The sequence below is a fragment of the Populus euphratica genome, unplaced genomic scaffold (genome assembly GCF_000495115.2).
Source record: "Populus euphratica unplaced genomic scaffold, PopEup_1.0 scaffold46.1, whole genome shotgun sequence".
NCBI lineage: Eukaryota > Viridiplantae > Streptophyta > Magnoliopsida > Malpighiales > Salicaceae > Populus > Populus euphratica.
The window spans coordinates 2,249,056-2,259,580 of record NW_011499852.1 but is presented as its reverse complement, the minus strand read 5'-3'; the positions used below and the strand labels follow the sequence as shown (position 1 = coordinate 2,259,580).

The window sequence follows — 10,525 nt, the reverse complement described above, 5'->3', positions numbered from 1 at the left end:
ATCTTTTTGTCGTGTCAAGTTTTTGGCGCCGTTGCCGGGGATAATCATGAATACTTGACGAGATTTACAAGTATTATTGTTATTATTATTATTATTATTGTTATTATTATTATTATTGTTATTATTATTATTATTGTTATTATTATTATTGTTGTTGTTGTTGTTGTTGTTGTTGTTGTTGTTGTTGTTGTTGTTGTTGTTGTTGTTGTTGTTGTTGTTGTTGTTGTTGTTGTTGTTGTTGTTGTTGTTGTTGTTGTTGTTGTTGTTGTTGTTGTTGTTGTTGTTGTTGTTGTCATCTATAATTTATACACTTAACCTCCTTGTGGTTCGACCCCGGTCTTGCCGGGTTATTTTTTACTTCGACACTCCTGCACTTGGGAGAAGACATCAATCTTTTAGTCGTGTCATGTACTTTATCATGTAATTTTACACTCCATAAATATCAAAGTCTACATTTAAACCCCTAAAAAAAGTTGAAAAAGATTTTTGACATGTTGGCCAAATCCTAAAGGATAATCATAAACTGGTTGCGATATCCATTTTTTATTTTTAAACGTGAAAAAAAAAGATGCATTTTTTTTATAAAAAATATATTTGGAAAAATTTAGGATTTGGCCGTATGCAATAAAATATATTTTTTATTTTTTGAAAAAAGCTTTTTTTATGAAAAATTTCAGAGAAAACTGGGTATTTTAATACCGAATGTGTATTTTACAGTGTAAATATACAATCCGATATTATGCAAATTTGATAGAAAAATATTTCAGAAAATCACAATTTTTTTTTAAAGGATTTTTGAATTTTATTTATTTATTATATATATTAATTAATTAAATATTATTTAAAAATGTGGGCTGGGCAAACACAAACCCAAAAACAAGTGGGCTTGCATTGGCCCAAAAAGGTTAGGCCGAACTCAGCCCAACATATTGTTTTTTATTTTAGGGACGGGCTGGACTTGGCCTAACCAACTGGGCTGGGCTAGAACAGGTTCAACCCGAAACAACTTAGTCACTGGCAGCCCAGTGACTAAGTTGCACGAAACAGTGCACGTTGAATTATAATTCACGTTGCACTGTTCACGTGCAGCGATAACCGAAAAGGAAGGAAGAAGAAGAAGGGAAGGGGGAGGCTTACTTGGCGTTGAGGGAGCTGGCGGCCTGACCGATGGCGCACCGTTTGGTTGCGGTGGTGAGGTAGTTGGCTGGCTCTGATCACCGCTGGAAGAGGAAGAAAATAAAGGCTTGGGAAGGAGAAGGGAAGCTCGCGGTTGGAGCTGTTGGAGTGGCTGAGGGGAGAGCTGCTACCCTGGTTGCCTTTAGGAAGGAAAAGAGCTTCTGGGCAAGGTGGTGGTCGCTGCTTCTGTTGTTGCCGCTGCTATCAAGGTCACAGTGGCAAAGAAGAAGATTTTTACATAGGAGAAAGAGAGAGAAGTGGTGCAACCACCACATGAGATGGTTTGATGGCTATTGGAGGTGGGGATGATGAAGAGAAGACGGGTGATGAAGATTATGGTGGCTGAAAGCCACTGTAGAGAGAGAAGACAGAGAAAGGATTGGTTGCAGGAAAAATGAGTAGGGAAGGCTGGTTTTCGGCCAACTTTGAGTTTGATTTTCTTCTCCCTCAGGTCATCAACAGAGCCTCTATTCATAGGCGGTGGAAAAGGGTAATCTTGTCTTTATAGGGGAATAAATTTTAGCCCTTGATTCGATTGAGAAGGATCCTAACCATTGACTCAAAATAGGCATTTTTGCACAGTCAATTTGCAGCTGCAAGCTGCCTGAGGTGACCTCTTTGGAGTAGCGTCACGTTCGTTTATGTGCCAGTGAGCCGGTGACAACCATACCCAGACGTAGAGGGATGTCTGGTGATCAGTTGCGTGCACGGTTTGGCAAATTTGGTGGACATTAAGTGCATTAAATGCACCTGCAAAGGAGGTGACTGGACCAATTTTTTTGGAAAAATAAGGAAGATAATGAATAGTGACCAGACGACGTGTCGTGTAGTCCCTCTTTTTTATATACTAAAAACAGTGTCGTTTTAGGTTTTAAATAAGGATTTCTTTGAAGTTCAAAGTAGTCCTCCAACTTTCATTTTTATGCAATTGTATCCCTAATTGACATATTGATTTAATATAATTACACCCTTGTTGAATTTCAGTTGGAACCCTAGATTTACGCTTCTTTTGCACATTATTCCCTGGTCTATAATTTTTATAATTTAACCCCTAATTGATCATTAAACTTTTAATTTTTTCAATTTAGTCCCCAGTTTTTATCAATTATGCCCCTATAGTCCGGCGCCTTTTGCAAATTGGTCCTTGGCTGCGAATTTCTTCAATTTAACCCTTAATTGACCCCAAAACTTTAATTTTCTTACAATTTGGCCCCTAATTTCAATCAAATAACTTGGTAAAAATTAAATTTGGTCTCTTAAAATTCCAATCTTCTTAATTAAGTTCAAATTAGGCCCTCAAACTTAATTTTTTACCAATTAAGCCCTAAATAAAATTAATTTGACACATTTAAAGTATAATCAAGTCCTTGCACTTAATTAAATCCTTCAATTGGACCCAAATTAACTCTTAATCATAATTAAAATTTAATTTGACTCATGATGAAATCAAATTGGCCTATTAAAAATTCAATTATGTCATTGGGCTCAATTTTTATGCAAATTCATCCAATAATCATTTAATTTGACCTTAAATTTGCATTTTTTCTCCATTTTTGAGCATAACGGAGTACAATTATCCTTGAATCTCCTCCAAAAATTGCAGCTTGATTTTCCGGCCTGCTTTCTCTATGTTGCTAGCCTTTATTTTTATTTTGAAAATAAATAAATAAGTAAATTTTTAAAGAATAATCCAGAATTAGGTTATGACAATGATCATTCTAAACATGTTTTTTTAAGGAGATTTGATGTAATTAATTTATTTGAAAACATGGATAAAATTGTATAAAGATTTTTAAAGTCGCAGTACTAGCTATCATATAAATGATTTTACTGAATAATTATGAATATTTTAGTAATTTGAATTTTAAAAATTATTATTATTAATCAATTAAAAAATAATTATAAAATATTATGACCCTCTGTTCTAAAAGGCATGAATATGATAATATTTTTAACCGGTTAGTTAAAATAGCATTTTAGTTATCTTGTAGCCGTATATGTCATTAAGAATGTTTTATTATTTGCAATATATCACCAATTAGACTTAGAATGTTTTAATTGTGTGTAGGACCTGTTATAATTACATCATTGAGCTATCTATCTTTATTATAATTACATCATTCAGCTATCTATCTTTATCCCAATAGTAATGCAGCTTATGAGGTACGATCTAGTTTTTAATCCATATAGTATTTGAAAATATAATAATAATTATTTTTTAAAATATTTCTTACTTAAAACATATTAAAATAATTTTTTTATTTTTTTAAATTTATTTTTTAACATCAACACATCAAAAAAATCTAAAAATACTAAAATAATAATTAAAAAATTAATTTTAATAAAAAATAAGTTGAAATTCACTTCCAAATGATGTCTACTTCTTTATAGCTTTTTAATGGTTTTTTTATTGAAATTATATAGGTGTTACTACAGTACCAAGCATTTTTTTTTATCCATAAAATTTCTACATTCCTCTGAGACAGTAACAAAAATAGAAATTAAATATTATCAATAGAGAGTAAAAGAATGTTACAGATTGTAATTGTTAGATGTTCCAATATAGAATATAACATCTTTAAAGCATTTCAAGGCAATAATCACTAAGGCAATCAAGTTTTCCTCAAGAATCACTCCATGTCATCTTTTTCTAAGCAGTGCTTGGTTCTATGTCCTGTTTGACTTTTTCACTGCTACAAGCTTCAAGTAAAAGAACTGCACCAAAAATATCCTCACTTAATAGATATGTAATGCCGAAAATAAAAAAAATAAAAAAATAACAATTAAGAAATGAACTCGTAAATAAAACACACAAAGGAACATCAACTACCTAATACTTTGGATTCATGCTCTCTCGTATATCCTTTAGAAATCAGCTCTTTAACTTATCTTTGAAGCTTTTTTATCTCACTAGGGTTGCTTTTATAAGCTGCTTGGTTAGAAATTACAATTCTAAAAAGAGATTAATTTTATTTTTGATTTTCCTTGTTGATAGAAAACCACTATAAACATTTTAGAGAAGCATATCTTTAAATTTTTATAAAAAAAAATAACAACATTAAAAATAAAAAGATCAAGTTCATTAGCATTAAAATATGTCTCTTTATCAAAAGTACAAACATAGATCGATTGATAAAAAAAAACTCTTGATTGCACTTTCTTTTTCAATTTTAACCAGCCTTTATAACTTGTTTTGGTTAAAATGATACAAGAGTGATGAATTTTTCATCTTCTACAAAAGAATACATATTTCTAAACTCATAATATACAGCTTTTTTATCAAACTATCATGACTTCTCCAATAACAAATGACTTACACATATTGGAACTACAACACACAGAATCTCATCATTATATCTCCCCATTAAAAAAGAAAACTAAAACCTGCTTATTAACCTTCACTTCATTATAATCATTCAATCATTAAAGCCTATAAGATATATGATATTTTGTAGTATTCAAATTCAACTTCCTAACAAGTATGATATTAACATAACTTATGCCATCTATAATCATACTACATATGTTATTATTTAAGTGACATCTCATTTGAAAGATATTCTCTCTTTGTTACTCCAAATCATCGTCTTTAATTTATGCATTCAATGCTTGCCTAATCATAAATGATTCACCAACTTTGGAATTCAATCTCTCTATGATCATGATCATGTAATATCATAGCTTTCTTGTTTGGATATTGAGATGTTATGTGACTTATTCCTAAATATAAAAAAAAAAAAACACTTAATATCATAATTACAAGGTGTTTCGATATCAAATTCACTTCTAGTATTAGTGAAGACTTTTTTTATTGCCCAAAAATGATTTGATTTTAGCTCTTATAATCGGTTTGTTTTAAGAAACCCTCATTTTCCTAAAATTCAATCACCATGTAGAAAAAACTTGAATTTTTGACTTTCTAAGTAGTGCTCTTCCTCATAAATTCTTGTTGTACCTTTGTAGCTATATACACAATGCCTTGTAACTCTATATAGTGTTGCAACTCTATCACATTCGTTATCTTAAAGTTTAAACCATTTAAAAACTTAGGCATAATAGCTTTTCTATCCTTCACTATATTCGTCTAAATCATAGCTACTTCAATATTTTTATGGTAGTTCTTTATTGCAATTTTATATATAAATCCTAGTAATATTGAATTAGAACAAATCTTCTCTTCATGATTGCTTTCATCTCATCTCATCTCATGTATCAATAAGTCTATAATGATTTCTCTTCCTACTCAAAATAAATTGACCCTACCAAATAATAACATAATTAGTAAATCCATCCACAACAAGTTTATGATTAGTTGTGACAATTAAAGGTTAAATTCATCTTTTTTTTCCATTTTAAATAAACTTCAAGATCATTCCTCCCCTGAAAAGCTAAGATTTTCATCTTGATACTTTTCAAATCTATATCCAAGCCATCATGCAATCCCATATATCTTCGTACTCCTCTATGATTGAAATTTCTAAATCGCTAAAATCCCTTATCATTATTGTTTCTATACTGCCAAAATCTACCACCTTGGCCAAATAATACATGGTTAAAATCTTCGACTTTTTCATCTTCATTCTCATCAACAAACCCATCCACAGGTGTGGTAGCACATCTTTCCAGATTTTTAGTATTAAAGACATTTTGAGATAACCCTTATTGCATACTCACAGTCATAATGTCTTGTCTATCCATTCTTTTTCTTATATCACTAAACACCATTTTTATAAGATCAGTTTTAAGATCTGATGGTAGCTACTATTGAGATCAATCTAGAAAAACACCTTTGATCTAGTCAGTTGATCCATCATGTTATCTAGATGTGTTATCGGGAACCTATCTTTAATATGATCCAGTTAATGGCTTGATTATCCATACGCATACACCATGAACAATTCTTCTTAAAGACTAGGAAGTTAGGACTATATATGGATTTATACTTTCTTGAATGTACCTATTTTTTAACAATTTCACAATTTGCCTCTGTAACTCTTTAGTTTTCTTAGGGCAAAGTCTATAAGCTAGTTTGTATGGGAGATTAGAACCTTAAACCAAGTTAATCTAGTGCTAAATATCTTGTATAGAAGGCATCCTCTAGGGTAACTCTCCTAACATCAAATTTGCAAATAATTATCAATGAAATTGCATAACATAATAAGCAATATAAATTTACAATCGATGAGCTTTGATATTAATTAATGCAGGCGAAAGCTATAAGGACAACCATAACACAAAAAACACTAAAATTTTAATGAGCGAAAATAATTACAGATATAAAATCTAAATTAATAATTTATTTATATGAAAATAGAACTCGTAAAGTCTATGTCTTTAAAGGTTTACAAAACCTATAAATAAGTAAAAAAATACCACCTCTACTAGAAAACAACTAGAAATCCAAAATAATAATAAAAATCTGAATTAAAAAATAAATTTAGAAAAAAGCTAGGAAATAATAATAAAATTAACTCAAACAACAACATTCAAACTATAGAATTACTTGGAAAGATTTAAGTGCAATCCAACAATTGAATGTCTTGTTTTAGGTTGTTAATCCAATCTGGTATGATAATGCTTTTGTTTGAATCTAGACATGTTTGACTGGTATATACCTTCGATTTTCGAAAGTTTCTTCTCCCTGTAGGCTTCTACTAATTTCTATTCCAAAAGGTAAGAATAACACGTCCAACATGTACCGTTGAAACCATTACCCAAAAAAATCTCACCAATAATCTTTACATGAACAAGAACCATCATTAAAACAATGGAATCGGTTGTTATCTCTCACAATTATCTCTCTACCTGCAATTCTAGAAATGTGCTTTACTGCCTCATGACAATCACCACAAACACGAAGATTTTTCACAACACGAATTTTGTCATTTGGAGCTGTGCTTATCAAACCAAAGGCAATTGCCAACTTCTCACTGTGACAACCAATGAAATGCTCCTTCTCCTCTTCTTCTATATCAAACAGCACATAATCTGTTGTGGGAACATAACCTGATGCTTTCAAGTCCTTGACCAATTCGCCAAGTTTTGCATATATTTTCTCCGATAAGGGATGGGATGTATCCCCCACAAGGAATTCATGAACAACTCCATCCACTTCAATCCAACTATACCCTGGTACTTTCTTAATCCCCCTCTCACTCATGATTGACCTAATCTTTGCTGCATCTTCCCATTTATGACTTGCTGAATATATATTTGACAAAAGAACGTAATTACCTGAGTTGGACGGTTCTAATGCTATGAGCTGTTTCAGCACAACTTCCACCAATTGGGTATCTCTATGCAGCCTGCATGCTCCCAGCAATGCTCCCCATACAATAGCATTGGCCCCCATTGGCATGCTTTTGACAAGTTGATGAGCTTCATCTAAGAAACCTGCACGGCCCAGGAGATCCACCATGCATCCATAGTGTTCGATTTCTGGAGTCAAGGTAAAAACACGTTCCATACTATTAAAATATTGACGACCCTCATCAACTAGACCCGCATGAGTACAAGCACAAAGTAGGCCAACAAAAGTGTTCCCATCCGGCTCAATCCCAGATTTCTCCATTTGGCCAAAAAGTGCAAATGCTGCTTTGAAATGTCCACTCATGGCAAGACCTGATATAGCTGCATTCCAAACTACTATATCTTTCTTCCTCATTCCCCTGAAAACTTCCCAGGCGCTATCCATTCTCCCACATTTTGCATACATGTCAATCAATGCCGTACCCAAGACAGGATTGCCCAAGAACTCATTTCTATCCATCAAATTGCTAGCCCAGTTCCCTAATTCTAGTGCTCCTAACCTCGCACAAGCACAAAGAACCCCCACCATAGCATAACAATCAGGTCTGAAACCCTCATTCAACATTTTAAAAAAGAGGTCCAAAGCTTCTTTAGGCAGCCCATTGGAAGCATAACCCTGAATCATAGAACTCCAAGAAACAATATCCTTCTCCAGCATCCCATCAAAGACACTAAATGCTCTCTCCATGTTTCCACATTTGACATAAAAATCCACCAAAGAAGTAGCCACAAACACATTCCTTACCATGCCAATCTTCGTTATGTAATCATTAATCCACTCTCCACTTGTCAAATCCCCAATTCGTGTGCAGGCAGCCAAAACCCGAACAAGACTGAAACTATCCGGCCTCAAACCCATATCCAACAACCTGCGAAACATATCAATCGCCTCCCTACATTTCCCAACACCAACATACCCACTTATTATCGCCGTCCACGCAGCAACATTCTTCTCGGGAATATCATCAAACACCTTAAATGCATTGTCTATAAACCCACATTTCCCATACAAACTGACCAAACTAGTATTAACAAACGCATCCGATTCACAACCCGCTTTAACCACAAGGCCATGCAACTTAATACCCAATTTAGAATCCAAAAGCCTGGCACACGCTTTCAACAAAAAAGGGAAAGTAAAACTATCAGGAGAAAGCCCTTCTTTTCTCATTGAGTGGTAAATTTCAATGGATTCTTGGAAAGAATCATTCAAAACTAAGCCATGGATCATTGTATTGAAAAGGAAAATATTAGGTTCTTTGGTTTGATGAAATATGCGATGGGAATAGTTTGTGTTGCCAAAGTTGAAGCTGAAACGTAAGACCTTGTTAAGGAGGTAACTGTCTTCGTCGAGGCCGAGGCGGAGAAGGGCTGCGTGGACATGTTTTAGGTGTTTGAGAGAGTTAAAGCCTTGAAAGAGGCGGATTTTGATGTGTGCTGACTTGTTGAGAATTAAAGAAGACATAATTTGAAAAAGAAAAGGACTTGTTATTTGTTATCTTCGTCATCATTATCCATAAATTAAGATGTTTAAAAGAAAATTTATTGGAAAAGATTCTTGAAAGAGTGAGTGAGAAATGCCCTCCTCTCGGGGGGGATTAGAGCGAAAACCGAGAATGAGAAGTGATAGAGCAGACAGACAGTAGAAGAGGAGGATGACAACTGACTATAAAACATGAAAAGAGAGGGAATAATTTTGATGTTGTTTCATGATAGTTATTAAACCGGGTCGGGAGTTGATCTTGCAAAGAAACCGGGTATGCGTCATTTGGGTTAACCTAAAGAAAATTAAAAAAATATATTTAAAATTTTAATATCTAAAACATTTCATGTAAGTTATATTACACACAAAAAAGGTTAAAAAAACATTCTAATTGTTTTATATATATATATATATATATGTATGCATTCTACATAAAAAAATAAGAAATATTTCATAGAAATATATGCTATAAAAAAATATATAAAACCAAATATTTACAAACTAATTATATATTTTTTAAATTTATTAGAAAAAACCTAATATTATTTGAGTTTTAGGTTCATATGATATGTCATTTGCATTTGATCGAGTCTATTATAGATCTAAATTTTAATAATTTATAACTCGGTCAAATTTCAAAGTTACCCAAATCCCGAGTTAACTTGTTATGTCAAATCATGCCAGGTTTTATATCAATGTCTTTTATACATTTTGGATGGATTGGTTCCATTTATTAGACCTTTTTGTTTGTATGTTGTTGATATTTTTTCTAAAAAAAAATGACCTTGTATTCTTTTTCTTTTTATCCCTTTTGTTTTCTAAATTGTTATTAATATAAATATTTTTTTTAAACAGATGAAAAGTTATACTAAGAATTTAATTTATAAGAAGAAGATAATTATCTTTTTATCAATTAAGGTAAATATAGATTCTCACATAAATTTAAAATCATTAAGTTTAATTGAGTGCGAATTCATAACTTAATCCTAAAGACATAATTAAAAAATATTTTTACTAAGCGAAATACTATAATGTTGATATTAATCATAAGGGTTAAATTAAGATATAAATTGTAAAATTTATATTTGTCATCAAATAATAATGAGGTTCAAGTCAATATTAAACAATAAAGTCTAAATCAGGTAATAAATATATAGGTTTACATTAGTTAATTGGGTAGTAAATCTTGGTTTCTACATTAGATAATAAACAAAAAGTTTACTTCTAACAATAAATAATAAAGATTTATATAAATAAACTATAAAGAGGTTACATCGAGCAAAAAAATATATATAAAACCCAATAACAAACACTAAATCTCATAATAAAGAAGAAATTAAATAAATTGAAAGCTTATATAAAAAACATATAAATAAACAAAGATAAAACACATATATAACTATAAACATTAAACTTACAAAGTCAACTACAAAAGAAAGAATATGTATTGAAAGTTTTGTTAATGGCAAGCCTAAGATATTGTAATTAAAAATGCTCCTTTAAATACTATTCTGAGATGTTTATTTTAAGGATCAACACAAATACATGATGTAAATA

General features: G+C 31.6%; 1 protein-coding gene across 1 annotated transcript; it reads right to left on the bottom strand.

Annotated features, from left to right (window-relative positions):
• Window positions 1-6,858: 6,858 nt before the first annotated feature.
• Window positions 6,859-9,179, bottom strand: LOC105121890 (Pentatricopeptide repeat (PPR) superfamily protein). Its single transcript, XM_011020747.1, has one exon. The coding sequence runs from the start codon at window positions 8,948-8,950 to the stop codon at window positions 6,902-6,904; it is 2,049 nt and encodes a 682-aa protein (XP_011019049.1). The 5' UTR covers window positions 8,951-9,179; the 3' UTR covers window positions 6,859-6,901.
• Between the last annotated feature and the right edge of the window lie 1,346 nt (window positions 9,180-10,525).